The following is a 26,631-nucleotide window of genomic DNA, read 5'->3' on the forward strand; positions in this document are numbered from 1 at the left end:
GAATTCTGCCCCATCACTTAGTAGCTGTGTGACCTCGGACAAGATTCTATACCTTTTTGGCCTTTAGTTTTCTCATCTGTATACTGAGGCTATTAATAACATCTACTTCATAAGGGAGGATAATTCATATAAAGTGCTTATGACAATATATGGCTCATAGTAAGTGCCATGTGAGAGAAAGCTATCATTATCATTATGACACCAAGGACAGACTAGTGGGCATGAAGATGGAGCCTTTGGGTAAGAGCATGAGTGATTCCAAGGGCAGCATCCTTGGAAGCTGCTGTGGACTCACATGTAACTACAGGAGGAGAACAGGGAAGACACAAATGGAAACTAAGAGTGAGGTAGTCACTAAAATCTGGGAGACAGAGGAACCCTGCATTGGTGTCCTGCCTGAACAGGGTCGGGGGAGGCTGCCTCCCCCTTGGCAGAGAACACAGCCCAGGAGGGCAGCAGGAGTCAGCAGACACATGCTTGGGAGCTGACTGGGCTTGTTATGGGCTGTGTGCCAGATGCCTCCACGACTGCCCAAAATAGCTTAGGAAGACTTTGCAAAGGGTAGAAGGTCCCACTTTAGCAAGAGGTATAGGAACTGTGTCATACTTACATCAGATACCAATCCCTGAGGTAGAAAAAGACAAAGGGCTCTGGTGGCTGAAGAACCTGGTTTGGATCCCAACCCTGACTCATACTAAACTGTAAATATGTGGCGAGCAGGAGCCATCTGATTCATTATGGAGGACATAGAATTCAGCACAGACATGAATGACTTAATATTCTGGAACCTCAGTTCCCTCATCTGTAAGCTGGGGAGAGTGTAATGCCTATTGTAACTAATGCAAAAGTTACATTAGATAATGCTCACAGGCACCTAAAGTCCATAATGAATACTAATTAGAATCATTTTAAAAATAGTGAATATTCAGTGTGTTGCTCAAAATAGAAATACAATATATTTATTTGATCAAGTTGATTAATGCTGCTTTAGTGCAGTAAATGTAGTCCATTCTGCATTTGCCAAAGGTTAGGAACCTTAAGAGAAGAGATGAGACCTCTTACAGGTTTCCTCCCCCAATTTGATCAGTGCTTTTCAGTGTCATTTATGATTCAATTCTTTGACAACAGTCAAAATATGGCCAACATTTGGTTAGTGCTATTGAATTTTAGGAGAGTAAAAGATGTAGATAGGTTGCTAAACAATCAAAAACAGATTATGATCTGACTTCAGAAAGGTATAATACTTGGGAAAATACTGGATTTGAAGCCAAGAGTTCATACTATATAGACACTACATATTATTAAGCCATTTCTTTCTATGTGCATTTAAAAGTGATTTCTGGCTGGGACCGGTTTGGCTCAGTGGATAGAGTGTCGACCTGTGGACTGAAAGGTCCTGGGTTCGATTCCGGTCAAGGGCATGTACCTTAGTTGCAGGCACAGCCCCAGTAGAGGGTGTGCAAGAGGCAACTGATCGATGATTCTCTCTCATCGATGTTTCTAACTCTCTATCCCTCTCTCTTCCTCTCTGTGAAAAATCAATAAAATATATTTAAAAAATAAAATAAACGTGATTTCTGATCAATTCTGTTCAGGCATGCTTGGAATAATGAAATCTTTACTTGTTTTCATGCCCATACTAGGTCCTCAAGAAATAACAAATAATCAGTCGGAAAGGGACTGTCCCATGCTTTCTTCCTACTTCCTGACTTGGCTTTGCCCATGCTGTGTCCTGGAACCCAGGTATCTAAGATATAAATGTCCCAGGTATAAATGTGATGTGAAGTTTACATGCATTGTGACACCAATGAGCTCTAGTTTGTAGATGGTTCCATTCTTCTCATATGTTGCAAAATCCATGGCCACGACAGCTGATGCAAAGATTACATTTGACAATGCCCACAGGCACCTAAAGTCCATAATGAATATTAATTAGAATCATTTTTTAAAATAGCAAATATTAGTGTCTTGCTTAAAATAGAAATGCAATTATTTGTTTGCTCAAATTGATTAATGCTGCTTTAATGTAGTAAATGTAGTCCATTCTGCATCTGCCAAAGGCTAGGTACCTTAAGGGAAGAGATGAGATCTTTTACCAGTTTGGTGTTGCTCTTTGCTTCAGAACCAGAATAATCTTTGGTTAGCTTCATAGAGTTGAAATTATATTTTGGATGGTTGATATCACTTGCATTTAACTGTTAGATAAAGATGAATATACGGAATGTAACTTTTTGAAAGAGAATGAACCAAGTATTATCAAATGTACTACTGATGCCAATATGCTTTTACGTGACTTGATTATGCATCACCATCTATTCATTGAATCAAAGTTTTGTGTTTTTTTTTCATCTGTTTTATAAGACCTGGTATATAGTTAATAGTAAAATTACTGTTTGGAAAATTGCTTTATTCCTGATATTCTTCAATTCTTTTTAAATATCAGAGATAATTCCCTGCACTGTAGAAAATGTTATTTATTGATGTGGAATAAATTTTCTATAAGAGCAAGCAAGAGCTACTTAATATAAGCAATATTGGGCATATCAACTGAATGGCTTGAGTAACAAAACATATCAAAATGCGAATCACCATTGTCAGACACAAGCTTTTAACACCTTTAATTTATATAATTGGTATACAATAAGTCTTACAACAAATGTAGATACAATTACATCCAATATCAAAGAAGTTGCAGATCTTTCCATCTTTAAACGACGTTGGCTAACTCACCCTAAGAAAGCAATCTGGCAATGGTCTCTTGGTTAGCACTTATTACCAATATCAACTAGAACTTTTAAATCAAAGTTGAAATGGTACATTCATTTACAAAAAAAAAAAAAAAAAAAAAAAAAAAGGTTAAAGGCAAAGAAGGTGGATCGACATGCAAATTAGCATCTAGCCCAGTTGCAAAATTCATTTCTCAGATGCAAGAGGTTGAACCATGCATCCTTGCAAGCAAGATGAAGGGAAAACAGATGATATCAAACCAAAATCAACTCCACAAAGAACCCAGAAGACCCCAAGATGGCAAAGGCTGTTAGTACTCAGGCATCCATATTGTGCTACCCTAACCTCCTGGGTCCTAACTCAACAGTCTGTGAGCATATGTCTTAACCTTCCTTCATTTGCAGATGGAAGCTAACCTTTGTGGTTCCAGGCGTGGTTAACCTTCAAGCAGTAGCTGCACTGGTGGGTAGCCTGAAGCAGTAAGAGCTGTCTGATGTGGCTACGATACAGCTGTCATGTTATAGATTTAAGTAAAAACAACACACCAGTATAACAACAAACAAGGAATTGAGATCACTTATATGCCTATAGAATACATAAAATACTGAAAATGTCTATAAATATTCCTCTGCAGAAACTGAAAACACTGTAGACATGGTTTCATTAGTCCTCACAACACATTTGTGAGGTAGCATGGGGTGAGGTCAATATGAAAGCATCACCCCCATTTAAGAAATGATGACACAGGCATCCAGAGAGAACAGAGCCTTCACTTGGGCCACGAGTAAAGAAAATAAAGTTGGATCTCATTATTTCATCATTTATAAGCTACAGTCTAAGAAGAGGCTGCTTGCCTCCCTCCTGCTCTGACATTCCTCTAATGCTTTGACTATTCCTGTCCCTGGATGGTATGTGGTTGTTTAGATCTGATGGAGCCATTTCTCTTGGGTAGAGCTGGACACACTCTCCCTGAGTTAAAGGCCGTCAATTATCCACATATTTCGTGTATGTGTGTGTGTGTGTGTGTGTGTGTGTGTGTGTGTGTGTAGCAAGTTTGTTGAATTCAGTTGCTAAAATCCTTTGGCCAACTCAAAAATAGAAGAAAAAATGCATTTGGCAAAATAAGGTTTGTCTCATTGGTATTTTAAACTAACCTCTCAAGGAGTGAGAGTTTTTATGGGAAGCTGTCACCTTGGGGGAGGTGTAAAACTGCCTGCTGGTTGAGATCTGCTTTAAGTCCATGGTCCTCTCTCTTCTATAAGGATTTGGAAGTTAATAAGAACACCAAACGCATCAACTGCTCTTGCACAATCACAGCCTCCGTAAGGAAAGGTGCTGGCTGAGTCCATGGCTTGTGTTGGTCAGAATTCCTTGGCAAGAGGCTGGCTCCTCTGATCCAGTGTCTATGACGAAAGCAGTGTCCAGAACTGCACCTCTACCAGGGGTTTCCTGGACACTTTGTCAGAATGCTTTTGGGGAGAGAAAAAAATATGGAATGTTCTGATTTAATTGAATTATCCTTTGCCAAAATGAAAGCCTAGGCAAGAAATGAGGGTGGAAAAGAAGGACAGTTATTCAGGCCAACCATTGCTGAAGGGGTCATGGTTGGCCATTCCTGCCCATTTTTTTTTTTTTCTTCTGAGAATATCCACTTTAAACTTTTTTTTTTTTTTTTTTTTTTTTGCTTTAAATAATCTGAGATATCAGATTTCCACTCCTCATTACTCACTCCTTTTTAAAAATTGCCCTGGAGGTTGCTCATTCTCCTTTTGTGCTTAAAGAGTTTAGGAAGAAATTCTTTTTTAGAAAGTGGGATGGCAGGTTTGTGGACACGGCCTAGCTCCCGGTGTCTGTGACACCAGAGGGGTTTAGGACAGACAGACTGGCAATGGTGGTTTAGGCCAGTACTTTACTGGTCACAAGTGACAGGATGGGCTGAGGGTCAAGTTTCCAGAAACTAACAGAGTCATGGCAGCAGGTCCAAGTTCAAAAATAAAAATCAACCAGTGTCAAGCTCTTTATGACATCGCTAGACAATATAATACATTTTGAAATGGGACCCAATGGATATTTTCTCCTCCATGAAATCAGGACATCAGATGCCAGTTGCTAATATCATGTGTTGTAGGAGGGCTGTTATAGCCATGAAATAAAGCTAATCAAGAACACACAAACAAATAGAGAGGCAACTGGCATGCCCAAAACAACCTGTCAGCTAGAAAATGAAACACTTTTGAGATAAAAATTTGACAAATCATTTTATTTAATTAAAAATCTGTGAGTGCCCTGTTCTGTTAAGCTGGGCACGGCAATAAGTTAGGAATTCTCGAACTCAGCACTATTGACACTTTGGGCCAAATAATTCTTTGTCGTGGTGGGCTCTTCTGTGCTTCTTAGGATGTTCAGTGCATCCATGGCTCTACTGACTAATTAGCACCGCTAAAGTGCGATAATCAAAACTGTCACCAGACATCTTCATATGTTCCCCCACCAATCTCCTGGGGCGTGGTGGTGCAAAACTGTCTTGCGGGTTGAGAACCACTGCAATAAACGGGTACCTGCAAAAACGACCCATTCTTTCTCAAAATTTATTATGCAGGATTTTAAGACTATCTACCCAGGGTCTTGATTTAGTAGAGGGCAGAATTAGCAAGGTAAGTGTATGGGAATAAAAAAAATGGATTAATCACTGCATCTGTTTCCTATGGAAATGCCTCACAGAGCAATTGCAGGTAGCGTCTTAAAAATTTTTTTTTTCTTAAACAGTTTATAGTCATTATTCTACAGACAGCTAGCAGTAAACCAGTTGCTTTGTGGGCATAAAGCAAGGAATCCCTGGGCTCCTCCAAGCAGTGGATGCCTCTGGTCATTATTGAGAGCTGATTTCCACTTTACCTAATGAGATACTCAGTTCATGTCAGCTCCCTCCCTCCACACGCCTCTCCCTTTACTTCTCTAAGCTCAGCTCCTGGGGAAACACAACTCCATAAATGCTCTTGGCTGGGATCCCGGCTGCTGATGCCTAGGACACAGGCATCCTTAGCAGAGATGATGGTGGTCGGGAGGGGAGAACAGGTAGAAGGTGCACTGAGATCTGACAGCAACCTGCAACTCTGCCCCTCTGCCTGCTGCCCTCCTCGGAGTACTTTCTAGTTTCCTCTTTCATTAATTAAACAGCTAAGAGGCTAGGATGCAGCTAGTAGAGCCACACAGGGGTCCTGTCAGATACAGCCAGATAAAGAGACCTTCAGAAGGGATCTGAGAAACCATTGCTTCCTCACCTGCAAGGTGAGATCCTTCCACTACTCCTTTCTCTTCCACTGACTGAAATTTAATGTCAATTTCTAAATAAAAGTTTAAGAAATACCACAAACAGAAATTTCCCCTAAAAGTAACCCCCAATAAAACACTTGGATTCCTTGTCCCGTCCTCACAGTGGGTCCTGTGGTGGTGGGTGCAGAAGCTTCCATCCTGGTGGTCTGGCCCGGCGGCCTTGAAGGTTGGCCCATTTCAGCTGCAAATCAGCCTCCACACACCTTTACATAATGGTTCTTTTTGTACCAAAAAAGGGGAAGTTGTAGCAGCCAAAGGAGAGGGAGGAAAATGAAACAACCAAACCAATAAAACAGGGCTTAAGATTGTCGCTCAGGTACTTGTTATCAATTCTACTGGATAATCACTTATAAATAAAGAGCTATCCCTCTCCCCAGGCCATGTTCCTCTGTTAGGAATCGTCATACAGAGGGTTGTTGTAGTTTCCCCAGGACCCGTAGTCATGGTCGTCCAGAAGCCTTCCGTAGGAGGAGTGCCTGGTGGGAAGGAGAAGAGGTTGTGGTTATTTGGAGAAGTTGTCCATCTGAAGACAGCCTAATGCCTGGCAGTCTGAGCTGGGGAGGCTCACAGGGCCGCTGGAGGGAAGCCATGGTTCTTTGCGAGAATGACCCCTTGGCAACAGACCCAACAACCATAGGGGGGTCTCAGTGTACAAACACTCTGTGAGTTACAACTGATCCGCTGGGAGCCCAGATGGTGCCTTCTGTTGAGATCAGCAGGGTCCTCTCTCTCTCCTTGACCTCCAGTGCCGAGAAGGAGAGGTTTATTCCCACGGCTATTTAAAAAGAAGTAATGAGAAAAAGGGAAGGTTGCATTCCTGGCATTTTGACTTAGGTCCTGGGCTTAATTTTCCCTGAAATAAGAATGTTCCCACTCCTTCTGACATTTATATAGCGTTTCTACGTCTACAAAGTGCGTTTATGTTTTGTTTCCACTTGATCCCCAGAATGAAGCAATGGGGTAGATATTGGTTATCCTTATTTCTCCCAGGAGAAAAATGGGGCTCAGAGATGTTAACTGACACAGTCAGTCACCCAACTGAGCTATGAGTCAAACCTCTATCTCCTGGATCTAAGTACAGTGCTTTGAGCTCAGCTTCCCAGAGTCTGATTAGCACCTTAATTCAATGGCAGTAAGGGTTTAACAGGCTCTAGTGGGTCATTCTGGGAACATGCCCCACAATTAATATTATTTCTATGAGAATTTGAAATAATCTAAAGTCATTGGAAATGTTTTCAGTCTGACTGGTGTAGCTTGGTGCTTGAGCATCAACCTATGATCCAAGAGGTCACGATTAGATTCCCTGTCAGGGCACATGTCCATGTTGTGGGTTCAATCTGCAGAAGGCAACCAATCAATATTCTCTCTCATCATTGTTTCTCTCTCTCTCTTCCCCTCCATTTCTCTCTCTGAAATCAATAAAAACAAAAACAAAACAAAACAAACAAAAAACCTACAAGAGTTTGCAAAGCCCTACAAGATCTGGCCCTTGTTACTTTTCTAAGCACATCAGCTACTATTCCAGTTTTTCTTGCTCCCTCTACTCCAACATGCTATCTCCTTGCTCTTCCCTTTCATGCCTGGCATATCTTGCCTCAGAGCCTTTGCACTTACTGTTTCCTCAGCTTGGAACAGTTGTCTTCCAGATCTCCACAGGCTCATTCCCTCATCTTTTTCAAGTCTTTGTAAAAAAGTCACCTTCTCAATGAGGCCTTCCTTAAGAACTCCATTTAAACTTCCAATTATCTCCCTCCCTCCCCAACTCCCTATTTCATTTTTCTCATAGGTCTCATCACCATCTAATATACTATGTAAATTTTTATTTTTTTATTTTTTTTTTTTTTTTTTTTTTTTACCTATTTTGTTGTTGCCTCTTTTCCTTAACTAGACTAAACATATGGGTTATTTGCCCATTTTCTTTATTCCTAGCTCTATTTTCAGAAGAATATCTGGATCATAGTAAGTCCTTAATAAATGTTGGTGGAAGAAATAGTGATTGGGGGGGAAAACACATCCTGCAAGGCCAATCTGTTCACAAATTGGGAGCTTCCTGGAAAGAATTATGGTAATGTTAAGGCTAAAACGAATAACAGGATTGGGAAAATATTACACAATGAGCATGTGGTGCCTCTGAGGTTTGTGCTAGTGTGTGAATTATTACACCTTGCCGCTGGAAATCAGCTGTGCTATTTACAGTATGGATAAACATGCCTAGTCTTAGCTAGATATAAAAATTAAGCAAAATGAAAAGAACAATCTGAGAAGCGCAAGAAGAATGTGCTATACTTTTATTTGTTGCTAAAATAATTGTTGCTACTCTCTGCAGACTTCTTCCATCTGCCAGGTATTTGAAAAGAGTGGATTTGTTGTTAAGAACCACACCCTGATGTGTTGGTTTCTCTAAAGGTCCACATTCATTTCTGTGGGTGTGAGAAAGAAAGAGATCACAGATAACACACCACTGACCTTCTGGTTTGACTGAATGAATGAGCTATCCATCTCAACATCCCCCCATATTTGAAACCTTCAATTTCAATAAAATACTTTAATAAGATGGTTGAGAAATGGGTTCTGTAGAATGGACAAGTGAAAACCTGGGGATTATAAGACTGGAACCAAGCCTAAATTTCAGCATGACTTGGTAATGTAAGGCTGGCCAACATCTACCTAATAAACATGCTCCTCTATTGATAGGGCATTCCTGTCTCACTTTTGTATGGTAAATTAACTTCTCACACCATTTTTTATTTCTATCGTATAATTTTATTCCCTTAAGATGTCAGTAGAGCCAATGGATGTATGTTCTAGAATATGTTTTTAACCCCCTGTTTCTTCATCTATAAAATGGAAAAACTTAAAAAAATTTGTGTTAGAGTTGTTGCGAGGACTAAATGAGGTAATGCATATAAAAGGCCTGGCACATAGTAAATGCACAATAAGTGTTGGCCAATATCGCTTTTTAATTTTTATTATAATGAAAGTTACACAAGCCCATAGCAAATCTGTAAAAAGTAAAATACATTCAATGAAAAGGGAGCCTCCCTCCCACCAGGAACTCTTGAAATTACACCCCAAGCACAGTTATAAAACCAGCTTCTTATATTAATATTTGAATTTTTAAAAATTATTATCATGCTGGAGTGAGGTCAGAGGATTAAAATCCTTCCTGTCATCAGGTTTTACTGATAATGGTTATTTTAGGTAAGACTATTTGATCAGAACTGCACCTGGATCTGCTGAATTAGAAGAGAATTCACTGCACACACAATACAGTAGCAAAGTAAAGGAGTAGATGGATCTTTCATTTTTCTTAGCCTTTTCATTGGATTGAATAGTGTGTTGAGAAAAATACTGATAAGTAAAGATAGCAAAGCAAGAGATTAGATAAACCATATTTGGGAATGCACTGAACTCATAAGACTTATTTAATATATTAATTAGCTAAGCAAGAAGAATTGTGTGTGCTGGGATTCAAGCCAGATTTGTTGAAATCCTACTATATATATACACAAACACATATGTATGTGTGTGTGATAAGGGGAGAATAATTTATGATCACTTTAAACAATCTCTCTAGGTCAAAACTTCTTAAATTATGGCCTGTTTTAGATGGAAATGGAGGAGGTTTTCATTTACAGAGTCTAGAGGTGAAAATACTCCCATTTCCAAGTTTAGGAAGGTGGGGCTCAGGGAATCTAGAAAACCTTGTTCACTTGATTTAATGGCAGAGCTGGTACTAAAACCCAGGTCTCCCTGTCCTATGAACATAACACGGCCTCATCCAATTTCAATCTGAATAGTAACCTGAACAAATGGCATCATCATAAGGTCAAAATGGTTTTGTTTACTTAATCTCTCCGTGAAGGCTGGCACACCCACCAGCATAGCTGTTTCCACTTGCTGTGCCTTCGCTCCCCTTAAATGGTAAGCCTCTTGGGGACAGACTGTGTCCTGTATTTTTCTTCTTATTTTTCTGAACATCCCATATGTTGTTCTTGATGCAGTGGTTCTTTTATAAATATCTGATAATAACTGCATACATGCAGTAGCACATAAATAGTATATATGGAGTCTGCTTGGTCAATGCCAGCAGGGAGTTGTATGGCCTGTGGCAATTCATTGTGCACTATAACTGTGGCAAAGTAAAAACATCTTATTAAAGATCACATCTTAAAAATAGGAAGAGGAAAGAGAATCACAGCTAAATTTCTCCTGTGCAATGACATGGCTTTAAAGCATTCGGCACAGGGCTCATAGTCTTGGCTAACCAATGATGCTGTGCTTACTGCCAATGTTGTTCTACTGTACTGTTTGGTTTTGTTAGCTTAGAGCAGAACCCGAGGGGACAAAACAGGGAATGATTTGTATTAAGTCCTGGCCTCGTTGCTTCCTTCTCAAGTGACTTTGCTCCAAGAGGAAACAGTCCTTCCCAATTGCCCTCCTCCCAATCAGTGAGTCCTTGTTGATGACAACTGGTACATGTGATAGTGATACTGGTTTTGAGGCCTTCTCCACAACTACAAATGGTACCTGTTCCAAGAAAGCTGTAGCATCAATACTTAATGGAGCTCAATTGTCTTAGAAGATGAATGAGGTTTTAATTTCCTTGTGTTGAAATAAACATATTTTGGGAAGCACCTTTCCTTTATAAAAGTCAACCCCAGTTCCTCAACGAGGCTTGAATTTTATTACCTTTTCTCTCCTCTTTAGTCAAGTGAATCTTGCCACTCAATAATTAGGGCTTATTATGTGCTGAGAAGGAGGGATATAAAGATGAAGAAGACAGGGATCAGTGCTGTGAAAACACAGCTGAACTTGCATCTCATTAGTCATTAGTAATTAAGCCTTAGACTCTTATCATTCACTAGAGGCCCGGTGCATGAAATTTGTGCACAGCATGGAGGGGTGTCCCTCTGTCCAGCCTGCACCTTCTCCAACCTGGGACCCCTTGAGGGCAGTCGGACATCCCTCTCACAATCCAGGACTGCTGGCTCTCAAGTTCTCACCTGTCTGCCTGCCTGATTGCCCCTAACCACTTCTGCCTGCCAGCCTGATCACCCCCAATCACTCCCTTGCCACCCTGATTGACACCTAACTGCCCTCCTCTGCCAGCCTGGTCACTCCTAACTTACCCTTTCCTGCTGGCCTGGACATCCCTAACTGCCCTCGCTTGACAGCCTGGTCCCCCCAACTACCCTCCCTTGCAAGCCCGGTCCCTCTCAACTGCCCTCCCCTGCTGGCCATCTTGCGGCAGCCATCTTGTGTCCACATGGGGGCGGCCATCTTTGATCACACTGTGATAGGCCTAAACGGGCAGTCGGACATCCCTCTCACAATCCAGGACTGCTGGCTCCCAACTGCTCACCTGCCTGACTTTCCCCTAACTGCTTCTGCATGCCAGCCTGATCAACCCATAACCACTCCCATGCCAGCCTGATTGATGTCTAACTGCTCCCCTGCCAGCCCATTTGCCCCCAACTTCCCTCCTCTGCTGGCTGGTCACCCCTAACTTCCCTCCCCTACAGGGTTGATTGCCTTCAACTGCCCTTCCTTGTAGGCCTGGTCCCTCTCAACTCCCCTCTCTTGCAGGCCTGGTGCCTCCCAACTGCTCTCACCTACTTGCCTGATCACCTACAACTGCCCTCCCCCCTTACAGGCCTGGTCCCTCCCAACTGCTCTCCCCTGCTGGCCATCTTGTGTCCACATAGGGGCAGGATCTTTGACCATATGGGGGCAGCCATGTGCTGGTCAATTTGCTGGAGTGATGGTCAATTTGCATATTACTCTTTTATTAGATAGCATTAGCAAAGCTATTTTTTTAAAGTTTTATTTTATTGTTTAAAGTATTACAAATAGTAGTACATATGTCTACTCTTTTTTCCCCATTGACCTTCTCCTGGCTTCCCCTACCCCCAGGCACATGTCTTCTCTCCCCTCCTCTAGTGTCTTGCATCCACTGGTTATGCTTATTAGCACAGCTAGATTGGTGCAGCTATCACTGTCTCCTTCCCAACCCCCCCCTCCCCCTTTTTTTTTCTTCCATTGGTGGCTTTCATTCTTTGATTGTCATTTTTCTGCCTGGCTCTTTTCATTTAACTATTCAGTGAAAACCTACCATTATCAGGCTCTATTATGAGGTCTGGGGGATCCCACAGTGAATTAAAAAACCAAACTCCCTGTCCCACGTTAGCTTACATTTTCATGGGGCAGACACAATAAATAAGACATGAAAAATAATAAGGTGGATGGTAATAAGTGCAATGGAGAAAAATAAAGCAGGAGGGGAAGTGAGGAATTCCAAATGGGAGGCATGGATTATAATTTTGAATATGGCCATCAGAGAAAGTCTCACTAAGATGACATTTGAGCAGACATATAAAAGAAATCCGAGACTGGTTTGGCTCAGTGGATAGAGTGTCTGTCTGTGGACTGAAAGGTCCTAGGTTCGATTCTGGTCAAGGGCATTTACCTTGGTTGTGGGCACATCCTCAGTGGGAGGTGTGCAAGAGGCAGCTTATCGATGGTTCTCTCTCATCGATGTTTCTAACTCTCTATCCCTCTCTTTTCATCTCTGTAGAAAAATCAATTATATATATAATAAAGGAGATGTGATGAGCCACAGAGATGCCTGAGATACTGAGATACACCCTACAGGCAGAGAGAACAGCAAGTGCAAAGGCTCTGGGGCAGGAGCAGATAACACACCTGCAAGGTAGCTATTGGACTATAATTAAAGAAATTAACTTCTTCTATTGGAATGATGTTCGATTTATAAAAAATTACAAAAATAAAGTCCCATATGCCTTTCAACCAGCTTCCTTGGATGTTAACATCTTACATAACCATGGCACATTTGTCAAAACTAAGAATTGTGAGCTACGATTTTGAAGCCAAGAAAACTATAACCATTAGAGGTGATTTTATTAGCCCACAGTTACCAAAGCCAGTTAATGGCAGAATGAGTATCATAATTCAGGAATTCTATCAGTTTCATATTCTTATTACCAAAATCCCAATAATAGAAACATTTCTAAATATCATTTTCAAAGTGCTCTCTACATAGTCTGGATTTCTCTTTAAAAGCAGTTTCTTTCAAACTAATCTTTACATAGCCACATGTACTTTGAAGGGGCAGGTAAACTTGCCTATTATATTTTTTAAAATTATCTGCCAGATATCATGCTGGCAGACACTCAGTGAAAAAAAAGGCCTGCACATTAGAACACCTGTCCGTCTGTAAACAAGTTCAGAGTCCCGAGGTAACTAGTGCCAGGCATGTGGTTTAACAGGTTCCCCAGGCTTCCCTCCCACCAAATCTCATTTCTCCTGACTTGAAGGAAACAAATCCTCCTTCCCCTAAACTTTCCTGCCCAGAATCATTCACTTAGGCAACTGTTTATAAAGCAACTGCTATATTCCAGGCACTGCCAGGGCCTTTATATCCTTCTGCTGGAGGAGACTGGTGGAGACAAATTCCAGTACAGGGACCTGAGTGATATGAAGGAGGTGCATGCAGCAAGGAACTTCCAGTGGAAAGGTGGGGATGAGGCTCCTGGAGGGGGTCCCTTTAGAGCAGGGGTGTCGAACTCAATCAGAGAAGGGACCAAAATCTAAAATCCAGCCTAAATCGCGGGCTGAATGGTTTACTGAACAGTCATAAACTGTCATTGTGATGGAAATGCAGTGGAGTGCAGTGATGACAGCCCGGTGTGGGCCACATTGCAAGGCCTGGCGGGATGGATTTGGCCCGCGGGCCTTGTGTTTGACACATGTGCTTTAGAGCTAGACTGGTGATGGGCAAACTCATTAGTCAACAGAGCCAAATATCAACAGTACAACAATTGAAATTTCTTTTGAGAGTCAAATTTTTTAAACTTAAACTTCTTCTACTGCCACTTCTTCAAAATAGACTCACCCAGGCCATGGTATTTTGTGGAAGAGCCACACTCAAGGGGCCAAAGAGCCGCACGTGGCTCGAGAGCCCCAGTTTGCTGACCATCGAGCTAGACAACTTGGAATCAGCCAGATAAGAAAAAGGTGGACCAAATATCTCCGACAGAGGGCTCAGCATGTTCTAAGTAGCAAGGGCGTGAGGAAGCAGGGCAATTCATTTGAGAAACTCTATAGCAAAGTGTGTGTTTGGAGTGTTGGGAGATGAAGGTGGAGCAGGCTTAGTTAAAACGCGGTCATGAGCCCAGCAGCATTACACCGCCTGTGAGCTGGTGAGAAAGGCCCATGCTCAGGCCCCACACAAACCTACTGAAGTAGACCCTGTGGGGCTGAGACCCGGGAAACTGTGTTTTTAATAAACTCTCCCATTGGTTCCTGTGCCCAGAATCAAGTCACCTAGATGATCAGAATGCGAAAGCTGAACTGAAAAAGGCAACCTGTAGATCACCAATTCTAGAGCATTGGTTCTCAACCTTTCTAGTGCCGCGACCCTTTAATACAGTTCCTCATGTTGTGGTGACCCCAACCATAAAATTATTTTTGTTTCTACTTCATAACTAATTTCGCTACTGTTATGAATCATAGTGTAAATATCTGTGTTTTCCGATGGTCTTAGGCTCTCAGGTTGAGAACCGCTAGCAGGGTTGACTAAGACCATAGGAAAACACAGATATTTACACTATGATTCATAACAGTAGCGAAATTAGTTATGAAGTAGAAACAAAAATAATTTTATGGTTGGGGTCACCACAACATGAGGAACTGTATTTAAGGGTCGCAGCACTAGAAAGGTTGAGAACCACTGTTCTAGAAGGTCCTAGCCTTTGTGACTGACTACGTCTACCTCTTTAAACCTAACAATAACTAGAAAGAATCCAGTTCTATAAAATATAATCACCAGGAGACTTAAAGCAAAACAGGTGACTTCTAACAAGATGCCTTCAGAGCGAAGCCCTGTTGTGTCTATAAATCAATACCACATTTATTTTTGTGAAGGGAACAGCCGTCTTGTCTGTCTGGGCTGCCAGCACACCTAATTATAGCAGCATCCACGTTGCTGGCGATAGCAGATACGGTCTCTTGCGCAGGGGATTATCTCGTGGCTGACCGGTTTTGAGCCAATTTAAACTAAACAATGACTTACTTCATTCTTCAATCATCACTAATTAAAGACACCCTTCTGCAAGAAGCAGGCAAGGCCTCTGCTCTCTTTTAAAGTTGCAAATAAGCCCTGGAATAAAGAGTGCTAGGAGGTAGTTTCTATTTGTGAACATGCGACACGGATGCAACTTCATGGGCATTTAGAAGGAGCACAATTGAAACTGCCAAAATGCAATATTAGAAAACAGAGTTCCTGGGCCATCTCCTCCTCCTCTTCCTAGCAGCCCCCTCGCCTTTGGTTCCCTGATGCCTACCAAATGGGACTGCTGGACGTTACCATTTTGCTAAGCACCTGAATAAGAATTGTTTTAACAAAAATGGCAACAACAGTGGTTAGCCCTCCCATTGCTCTCATCTCATACCCTGGCATGGTATGTTTATCTGTATCCCAATGTAACAAGCCTGAGTTAGGTATTAGTATAGTTCCATTTACAAAGGAAGAAACTGTGCATGTTCTTAACCACCATGCTATCTGGTCTCTCCCAGTATTCTCCATTCATTACTTCATCTTCAAAACAAGCTTGGAAGATAGATATTACTTCTATTTGTGCAGATGAAAACATTAAAGATCCAGGAGATTATAATTTGCCTAAATGGTAGTAGAACCTGACTATAACACCCATGTTCCTTCTCTCATACATACCACACTGCTGCTGGCTACAATTGGCAGGGGGGTGGGGGACGGGGGACAGTTGATAATGGAGAGGAGCCCTGGAAGGCGCAGGGCACTTCATTTCTAGGAGCTGCATCAAAAAGTGACTTAGGTCTCAGAGATATGTGGTAGCTCTCCAGCAGGGGACACTGTGACAAAATTAGGGGTTACGGTCCCCAAAGAATCGGGGTGTGGAAACAGATGGCTAATGAGTTTACCGATGCCTTCGGAGGCAAGTAGAACTTAGGAGAAAAGTCAAACTACTAAGATTCTGGCAGCAGAGCTTGCAAGGGGCGCCCTTTTTTCTGGTTGTGAGGCTGCTGCTCTCTCAAGCAGACTCTTCTTTTGCATTTGCAGGGACACAGCCTGTGTTTCAGGCCAGAAGCTAATGGCTCCCTCATGGGTTGATATTTCAGTCACTTGCTACTCCAGCCAAGTGAGCTAAATGACCACAGACAGCAGACTTCTTGCCATGTTATTGTTCTCATAGAAATAAAATAAATTTCCAGCCAAAGCAAAACCCAGCCTTAGGTAGACACACACACACACACACACACACACACACACACACACACGTGCATGTGCACACACATACACACACATTTGTCAATTGAGCCAAATGTATTTTTGATGAATGATTAGCAGGTCTTTCCAAGAACCTGGCAAAACAACAATTGAAGGGGTTTTAGCACACAGCCTTAAGATTCATGACAGTTATTAACCTCCTTATGCTATTTTACCAAATAATAAACAGAGCAGCAGAATGGGGTTTTCCTTAGGGGGTTTCTAAGCAGAGATCTAATCACTTTATTCATCCTGAAGTATGCAGTGCTAAAGATGAACAGCACCCTTTTGCCCCGGGGGGGCCTTTCTATTCAATACATTTGGGAGGATCTAAGTATCTTGGGGAGAGGAACCATGACTGATTTAACGTAACCACTCACCACATTAGTCTGGTGCTGAGAATGCCTTGAGAAAATATTTAAATTTTTAAAAACATATTTTATTGATTTTTTACAGAGAGGAAGAGATAGAGATAGAGAGCTAGAAATATCAAAGAGAGAGAATCATTGATCAGCTGCCTCTTGCACAACCCCCGTTGGGGATGTGCCCGAAGCCAAGGTACATGCCCTTGACGGGAATCGAACCTGGGTCCTTTCAGTCTGCAGGCCGATGCTCTATCCACTGAGCCAAACCGGTTTCAGCTATATTTAAATTTTAAAGATAAAATGATATACAATTTTAACCAGTACTCATTAGAACCCATTTAGATGGCCTGCTAACAAAAATGTTCCAAACACAGTAATTTCTGTGGTGGCAGGACTGTGTCTCATCCCGGATGTGATGCCCCGCTCCCAGGCTCAGAAGGGTGCCTGGCACATAGCTAATGCTCAGAACTACCATCAAGCCATTGTCCCATTGTTGGGATAGTGTCCTTTCAGTTGATCACTTTGGCGGTGCTGAAGATGATGGTGGTGGTGGCAGGGCTATATCTTTGGGAGGCATTATCCAATAATCCTCCCAGCAATGCTAGTATGAGTTAAAATTAAGGCCCATATTTTACATGGGAGGGAAGTGAGGACGAGTGAAGCTCCATAGCATGCTCAGGTCACACTAGAACCTGCTCCAAAATAGTAGAGCTGGGATTCAAAGCGAGCTCTCCCTGCTGAGAAGTCTGAATTCTCAATCACTATTCTAGACTACCTGTCTGTAGTCAGTGGGAGGTTTGAGATGGTCAATTTGAATTCTTGCCTTTTCAAAAAGAAAAGTCCTTCCTTGGGTTATTTCAACATAATTTTTTGGTAAGTGTGTGGCAAGAGGGAAGAGTTTCTATTTCTAGCCACACTCCAGTGGAGGTCCCATTCCAGGAGACATAGCCCTTCAGACACTCCCCAGTGGTGATTCCAGAATGACTCTAAATCAATCCGCAGGGCCCTTTTTATGAGCACACCCAACACAAAGAGAAACTTTGCTATAAAGTGGGAATGAGGTTCCTAGACTAGTTCATAAAAGCCAATTTAACTTATAATTAAAATATAGTGTATCTGCAGTAATAAACTAGTAATTAAAATAGTGAAAAAGTGTGCCATTTAGTAAGATATAATTTATAAAATTAAGTTTGCTGCTCAAGAAAATGTAAATTTAATAAAGAGAGAAAAAATTTTTTTTAATATGAAAGAGACTTAAGAATGCTTTTATAAAAGCTTTTAAACACAGGTAATACTGGCCATTTGATTACAATTTCTCTTCCAAACCTGGCTTTTCTGTTCTTTGTATCTTAGATATCACAGGGCATTCTTCTACTGGACACCATCATTACATTGATTTGGCGTGCATTTAAAACAGGAAGTGGAGAGAAATAAAAGGGAAGGAGGAAGGGAGAGTTTCCTACTAGTGGGCTTTGTTTAGGGCAGGGTGACTAGAGGTGATGAGAGAGGGCCAGGAGAGAAGGCAGCAAAGGTGATGTGTGCATAGGGATGAGAAATTAAATATGTGAGCACCACCTGGTTTTGAGATTTTGGGATTTCACAGAGCAATAGACAACAAAAGTGGGGGCTCATAGTTTTGTAACTTTCTATTTAGCTAAAAAGAGTAAAAACTCAGCTACCATCTGTGATCACCTTCATTTCATAACAAAAGGTATTTTAAAATAAAAAACATAAGGACATAATCTCAGGGGGGGGGCATTTTATAGAAAATGCTACATTTCTTTGTATTTTCAGCATTTTGCTTTAGGACCAGTGAAAACTTCCTTACAGATTGGCATGCATCAGAACTTCAGTAGTTGGGAACCACTGAGCCCACTGCTATGTCCCATTTCCAGGTGAGACAATTTGAGGGTCAGGAGTCACTTCCCTCAGAGTCAGGCTCTTCCCTCATGGGCAGTGAGTTAAGGGCAGTGAGGCAAGGCCTCCATCTCTTGATTCCAGATACATTCTTGTTCCATTACATCATCATGCTGTGTATTTCAGCTGTTTCTTCTGCTTTGCCAAGATTCAGATACTGTACCATCTATTCCTGTCCACTGTGGAGTATACTGGCCATTTTCACTTCCCTGCCAATATATCTGGGACCTAAGACACTTATTAAGAAACAAGCATTTAACAAAATAACCCTCTGTCTGGAGCCAAACAACATGGGATCCCTGTCTTCCCAAAGAAGAGTAAGATACGAGACAACAGGGAGTGACCTGGCAGGTATTATGCAAAGTGAAATATGCCAGTCAGAGAAAGATAATTAGCACATGATCTCACTCATATGTGGAATCTAATGAATGAAATAAATTGACAAAATAGAGCCAGAGACATGGAAGCACACAACCAACTGATGATTCTCAGAGGGAAGAGGGTGTGTGTGTGTGGGGGGGGGGGGGGGAAGGGGCAGGAAGAGATTAACCAAAGAATTTATATACATCTATAATAATAAAAGGGTAAGATTCAAATTGGTCATGTCACCCTCACAGTAACAACTGAACGGCAGGCTGTGTGGGGCGAAAAGGCTGGCAGGAAGGTTAGCGAGGGATGGCCTTACAACTGAGCAGCAGGCTACGTGGGGTGACCAGGTCGACACGGGGGTCAGTGAGGGTTGACCAGGCCAGCAAAGGGACAGTGAGGGGGGCAACCAGGCTGGCAGGGCAGCAGTGAGAGGCGAGCAGGCCGGCAGTTAGGGGGAATCAAGCTGACAGGCAGAGGCGGTTAGGGGTGATCAGGCTGTTAGGCTGGCAGGCAGGTGAGCAGTTAGGAGCCAGCGGTCCTGGGTTGTAAAAGGTATGTCCAACTGCTGGCAACTGGACATCCCCTGAGGGGTCCCAGATTGGAGAGGGTCCAGGCCGGGTTGAAGGGACCTCATCCCCTTGCACAAATTTTGTGCACCGGGCCTCTAGTATATACATAATCCATGGATACAGGCATTAGTGCAGAGAAGGCCTGGGGAGGGAGCAGAAGTGGGGAGGAAGGAGTTAATGGGGGGAGGGGAGTGGAAGCATCTGCAAAATTTCCAACAATAAAGATAAATTAAAAAAAAAGAAAGACAGTAAGGTGCCTCTCACCTGATCTTCATATAAGCTGCAACTCCAAACACCAGCAACACCACGGCAATGACAGTCACAGTAATGGCGGCGATGCTGCCTGTGAAGGGGGAAAGGCACAGAGAGATGATGAGAAAGGGGAGTCACTCCAGATCCTTTTGCAGTGAAGTCAGAACTGGAACAAAATCCAGGGTCTTAATTATATTACCAAAATGCTTTTCATGCTATGTGAGATTTTGGGAAATGGTCAGTATTTAGTAAGATGGTTTTGCTGGCCTGGAGATCAGAGAACAGCCCACAGTAATACTTGATTATCTTCTTAAGAATGACACCAATCTGCTGTTGCTGCAGCTGCTGTCTACGGTGGTAGGGGATTTAAAATACCCTGAAATCTTACTTTGTTATTTTATAAACTCTGGTTCCTCTTTCTATCATTGGCAAAATATTGGGAGTCTTAGGATGTTTTGTTGGAGGATTACTACAAAGTAATGAGGTTGATTTTTAAATAAACCAGAATCACACAGTTGTATTAGTAGTGTCTGCTTCAAAAGGATCATCTTGGTAGGAGAGGCACTAATCTTAATGATGGCATCTAATCAAAGCATTTCAAAAAATTCCTCTTTGGGAAGTATGTCCAGTTTTCATCCTTGAAGGTGAATTTGATTTTATAGAGAATAAAGTCAAGCTCGGTCTAAAAACAAGATCAAGTCTAGTAGGTCACAGTATTTTCTGTTTATAGACTTAATCTGGTACAATTACAATGTATCATGAATGTTTTATTGTGTAGTTTGAAATGGGGTTCCAAAGGCAACCATTAATGAGCAGTTAAAAAACAACAACACACCACCCACCCCTTTGAGCATGTAGCCTTGAAAGAATAACCATACCGATTCCAAAGATTACTACTTTGAAACACAACACTCTTTTTGTGTGAGCTCTGGACTAATAATGTATATAGTTCACTTTTACTTCACCTTAGAAATGCCAAGAATCAATTGAGCTCTTGTCCCCTATAGTTATATTGACTTTCTGGCACAAATGCTATTATTAGGGACCCCACTTACTCTTTCAGGCCACCGAGAAATTATTTACTACTTCAGCAAATGAATAGGCCTCTGAGAGCTGAGGTGGTTCGTTACTAAAATAGAGACTAAGACCAGAGCTGGGTGTGTCCACACAAATAGACTGTATTGCACCATTTCAGAGCTTCCACACTCTGGACACTCACTCACATGCCCATTTCCTTCTCCCAGAATCTTTAGAGCATGAATAGCATAACCATCAGTACATTTATCTTCACTTTTATTTTATTTATTTTTTTTTTTACTATTGTAAAGGTAGCATTATGGCACTAAATGCTCCAATGTGCAGACCAGATTAAATAGAGAAAGTTTAAGGTCAGATGTTCTTATGAAAATCCTCCACTCCTATTTTGAAAGGCTGTACTTAGCTTCTGGGCCTCCAAAATGCACTGAAATGAGAGCAATTTCATGTTCATGGAAGCCTATTGACAGCATTTTTAAGAGCTTATTAAGAGGAAGTATTACTACAAGGATAGGTGTTAGGAGTATTTCAAGTTTCAAAAAGATACAGTGGTTGCAATTAAGAGCAAATTTAAAAATAGGCATTTTAATTTAATTCAGCCTCTTTAAAAAAGTGGGGTATGGTTGGTTTCTCTATAACTCTTTTTAAAAAAATATATATTTTGTTGATTTTTCACAGAAAGGAAGAGAGAGGGATAGAGAGTTAGAAACATCGATGAGAGAGAAACATCGATTAGCTGCCTCCTGCACACCCCCAACTGGTGATGTGCCTGCAACCAAGGTATAATACATGCCCTTGACCTGGAATCGAACCTGGGAACCTTCAGTCCGCAGGCTGATGCTCTATCCACTGAGCCAAACCGGTTTCGGCCCCATAACTTTTCTTTCTTGCCCAGGGATAGTTTAATATAGGAAATTGTAGGTTTGACCTTTCTCAAACTCGCTTCCCTAACTCTGAGCAGTTGAATTCCCTCCAATTGTTTGATTTACTGAATTTATTTATATGCCACCTGTTCCTAAAGATAAACCAGGCAGTTTTCCAACTCAAGTGCAGTTCTTTCTTTAAAAAAAACAGCAAGTGATTGAGTGACCTGCTTCTCCTCGACCTGACTGGTAGCTGTCTAGTATAACCATGGTTTTCAAATGGGGTTCTTTAAGGCCACCTTTTCTTGTTCAGGGATAGCCCGTGCGACCAGAGCTGTAATCAGCAGGTGATTTTCTACCTGATGGGGCCTTGAGGGAAGCTGAGCAAAGGGGAACTTCTGAGGGTTGGCACTGCCCATCGTGAGACCAAAACATGCCGGGTAAAATACATTATACTTTGGACCATCCTATTAACTATTCTGCCACCCACCAGCTCTCCTCAGAGGGTGCCAGCCTTGGGAGCAAAGGTCATCTGGAACTAGGAGACCTTTATCAGGCCCCTCACTTAGGATGTCTTATGTCCTGAGCTCCCTGTCACCTCCACAGCATCTGCCACTTTCAGAAGCAGTGGGGAACCTCCCCCTGGGAAGTTCCACACCTTAGGGCATCTTAATTTGAACATATGAGGGGGTGGCTGAGCCAACATTAGCACAGCTTTAAATGGTAACAGAAAAGGCTTCATTTCCTCCTTGTGAAAACAAATGTCATTTCCTACTGAGTTCTGTTTAAACTAAACTGGAATTCCCCTTCTCCTCCCACTCTTTCTTTTTTCAAGGTGGGGCAGGGAAAGAGAACATGAGGAAGGTGCAGTGGGGCATGGTGGCTTTGCCCTGTGAAGGAAAGTGTGGACAGTTGGTGGGCAGTGCACTGGGTGTGGGGTGGGGTGGCATTACAGTCCTTCCTCATTGGGATCTGATTAGGTGTGACTCACACTGTAAAGTCTGGGAGCCAGAAAAATTAAGATAGAATTGGAATACATTTATCTGTGTATTTCAGAAGCCAAGATACAAGAATATTCCATTGTGCTAGCACATTGCACCATGCCAATGTGTTCTGCCTTACCAGAGGACTATTGGAGATCTAGGAGCCAAAGCCTTCTTGATTTATGGACCTCCACGAAAGCTCAGATTTCTCAGGGTGCCATTTTACCACTTTCATAAGAACCCAGAACCAAAAAAAAACCAAAAAAACACACAACAGAACAGGCAGAAGAGTAACCTACTCCAGCGTTTTTCAACCGCTGTTCCGCGGCACACTAGTGTGCCGCGAGATGTTGCCTGGTGTGCCGTAGGTGCAGACAAGACAAGAATTTTATAATTTTTCACTATTTTGTTTACTTAATATTTCATAATAAAGTAATTATAAAATACTTTCTTTGTGTTTATTTGATTCCTATTCAAGAGAATTACTTTATATATAGTCAATATAGGCACAGAGTTAAATTTTTTAACATTTTCTAATGGTGGTGTGCCTTGTGATTTTTTTCATGAAGCAAGTGTGCCTTTGCCCAAAAAAGGTTGAAAAACACTGACCTACTCTATATTTGCAGGTGGTTACTCTGGGCTGGCATTGGGCTGAGAATTTTACAGCTACCATCTCATTTCATTCTGTCTGTGACCTGAGTCAATTACTCCCATTTTATGGATGAGAAAGTTAAAGCTCAGAAAGATTAAGGGCTTGATTCGGGTTTTACAATCTGATAAATGATTAAGCTAACATTTGAACCCAGAGTTGGCATTTGTAATCATTGGCATACTGGTTGCTTCCCTGGCCCTTTTCTCAGCTTGGCCAACTCCTACTCTTTCTTCATGACAATTAATATAAACCCCTCTGAGAAGCTTTCTTGACACCCCAAGCAAAATACAGTGTTGTTGTATGTTAGCTCCTCATATCTGCTCCATTCAATTACTCTGTGGTGAGCTTCCCCATGCAGATTCTAAACCTATTCATCTTATATCTCTTTCCCCTTCTTACCACACCCTTAGCCCCAGCCACAGTCTATAGGCCACAGTGGGTACTTAACTCACTCATTTAATGTTGAATGAATAAATGTCATACTGGAAAAAAAAAAGTAACTGGCAGTCTCTGAGCTCAGTCACTGAGCCAAAAAAGTTCCCAAAGCAGCAGGCTCCCCACCTGTCCAATATGGAGTCCCCTGGCCCATCTCTTACCTGAGTATCTATTCCTGTGATTCTATTTCATTGGTCCAGAGGACGATGGAGCTGAGGGAGAGTTATTTTAGGAATAACTGTCTGAATAGGGTCAGATCATTTCCTTGAAGGAGCCAGAGCCAACTCTCAGAAGACTATGCTCCTGGTCTGACCTGGTCAGACTCCTCGAGGAAGGAGACTGCCCTGGAGGTCATCACCTGACCTGCCTTGACTCTGTTCTAAGGTCCTGTGCAGTCCTGGAATAAACTGAGGCATTGTTTTTAAGGGATCTTTCCCTCCATATCTGTCTCTCCCACCACAGATACCCCCGTCTCTTTGTCACACTTTATGGACTCAGGAAGTCTTCCACAGTCAGAAGGGACTTTCCTGTCCAAACTACCCCCCTCCCTCTTCACTTGAAGGTGCCCTCCTGTTTCCCTGGGCTTAGCAATATTCCAAGTTCTTCAATGTTCCTCTGGGGACTCTTCTCATAGAGGCATTTTCTCTTTTCCTCCCTTTAAACATGAAAGAAATGTTGTAACTGTCTCCTTTGACAGGATACTTGCCAATTACATCCAACATGACAACATTAGGCTGTGATGGGGTGACCCTGAACCACCTCTAAAGAAAGAGCTTTTTTAGGCTCTTGGAGGTTATTTATTTACTTATTGTTAACAGCAGAATGTATTTTATTTTTTTTAATCTGTGAACTAGTTAATGGCTAGTATTTTAATAATCTGGTACATAAAGTTTCAAAGTCTAACACTTGGCAAAATTTTGTTTCACAAATTTACTTTTGGAATGACAGGGACTATGTACATCTTAGACTCCAAATTCAGACAAATGCCTTTTTTCCTTCCTCAAAATAAAAGCTTTAAGAAGCACAGTATAAAAATTTTAGATAGGTAGGCACTGAATAACTCTGTATCACGTGGCTGATGTCTTGCTTTAGCTGCAAGAGTAATGAGAATATTCTACACTTCATTTAATGGCGCATAGGAAACTTTTTGAGGAAGGACCTAGCTCTCCTCAAAGGGGAAAAACAAAACAAAAACTTTTTGGCTCATTTAGTTAATGAATTCCTTTCCAAGATTGCTTTTAAAAGGCTTATCTGGAAAAGCTATCTCGAATATGTCTACTACAACTATGCCTCATCTTATTCTGCATGAGTGTCATAGGATGTGAGAAGAGTACTATATGTGTGGAAATAAGTATATTTCCAAAATAATAATTTATCTGTTATAATAAAGCTAAATATACCTTTTCAAATCCACTGTTTTTACATAAATGCTGCCAACATATGATCTATGAAAACAATTTTAAATAGTTAAATTTATAGTATTTTTATAAATCTAATGAACAGATTGAAGTCATTATACTTTCCAATTTTTAAACACAGGGGATTTTTATCTGCTCTTGACATGTTGATTGCACTGGGTAATAATGATGTATATGATTCGGGGAGTGTTCTGGTTTCCTAAATTGTTATAAAAACAAAAGCCATGGCCAGAGGACAATTAACCACATTTGTTATTATTTTAGGAACCAAACTGAATGCTATCAAACATAATGTGAACTATAATAGTAGCCATAGGAGGCTTCAAGATGGCCTGGAAATTCATATCCTACAGTTCTTTATATATATATATATATATATATATATATATATATATATATATATATATATTGATTTCAGAGAGAAAAAGAGAGGAAGAGAGAAAAATATCAACGATGAGAGAAAATCATTGATTGGCTGTCTTCTGCATGCCCACATTAGGGATGGAACCTGCAACCTGGGCATTTTGCCATGACCAGAATCGAACTGTGACTTCCTGGTTCATAGGTCAAAATTCAACCACTGAGCAACACCAGCTGGGAAATCCTATAATTCTTGGTACCATATAAGTTGACTTCAAATCCCCTTTTTTGAGGGCATTCCAAAAAGTAATGGAAATTCACCCATTAAATTAAACCAAACTATTTGTTAGTACAGGAAGAAGTATTTTAGTTGAAGTGAACTTTGTTCTTTTGAAGGCCCAAAGATTATTGTCCAGGAAGCTAAAATTATCTTTATAACCTGGCCTTATGAGACATATCTTTTTACAATTGCTTTAATTACATATAGAGAAGAAAAAATTATATATTATCAGAGAAGTTTCCGAACTTAAAACAACACATAAGAGAAAAATTACTTAAAAGTAATTGTACTTATATTCCACAATTTGCTCAAATGCTGGTTTCCTTTCTATTTACACAACTTTTTGTTGTTTCTGTTGTTAATCCTCACTGAAGGATATTTTTTCCTTTGATTTTAAAAGGCAAAAGATTTATACGATCTGAAGAGAAACCAGAGTATTTTCCTTTGATTTTAAAGAGAGTGAAAGGAAAGTAGGGATGGGAAGAGAGAGAGAGAGAAAGAGAGAGAGAGAGAGAGAGAGAGAGAGAGAGAGAGAGAGAGAGAGAGAGAGAGAGAGAGAGAGAGAGAGATGAGACATACATCAATGTGAAAGAGATAACACTGGTCAGTTGCCTCCCATATGAGAGTAACCTGACCAGGGCTAGGATCGAATCTGCAATCCAGATACGAGCCCTTGACTAGGATCTGAACCCTCAACACTTCAGTGTGTGGGCCGACACTCTAACCATTGAACCACTCTGGCTAAG

The 26,631-nt window shown here is 41.4% G+C and overlaps 1 protein-coding gene across 2 annotated transcripts in view; it reads right to left on the bottom strand.

The window, feature by feature from the left end:
- Positions 1 to 2,591: 2,591 nt before the first annotated feature.
- Positions 2,592 to 26,631, bottom strand: part of PARM1 (prostate androgen-regulated mucin-like protein 1) — a 99,381-nt gene continuing 75,341 nt past the window's right edge. The window contains exons 3-4 of one of the 2 annotated variants that reach the window (XM_036413722.2): positions 19,872 to 19,950; positions 2,592 to 6,536 (exon numbers count right to left, since the gene is read on the bottom strand). In XM_036413722.2, the coding sequence (XP_036269615.1) occupies positions 6,452 to 6,536; positions 19,872 to 19,950 (164 nt within the window). In that variant the 3' untranslated portion in view covers positions 2,592 to 6,451. Of the gene's footprint in view, positions 6,537 to 8,266; positions 8,481 to 19,871; positions 19,951 to 26,631 lie in introns of those variants that run through there. The other variant, XM_045571686.1, reaches the window with a different exon arrangement.

This window comes from Pipistrellus kuhlii, unplaced genomic scaffold (genome assembly GCF_014108245.1).
Source record: "Pipistrellus kuhlii isolate mPipKuh1 unplaced genomic scaffold, mPipKuh1.p scaffold_m20_p_1, whole genome shotgun sequence".
NCBI lineage: Eukaryota > Metazoa > Chordata > Mammalia > Chiroptera > Vespertilionidae > Pipistrellus > Pipistrellus kuhlii.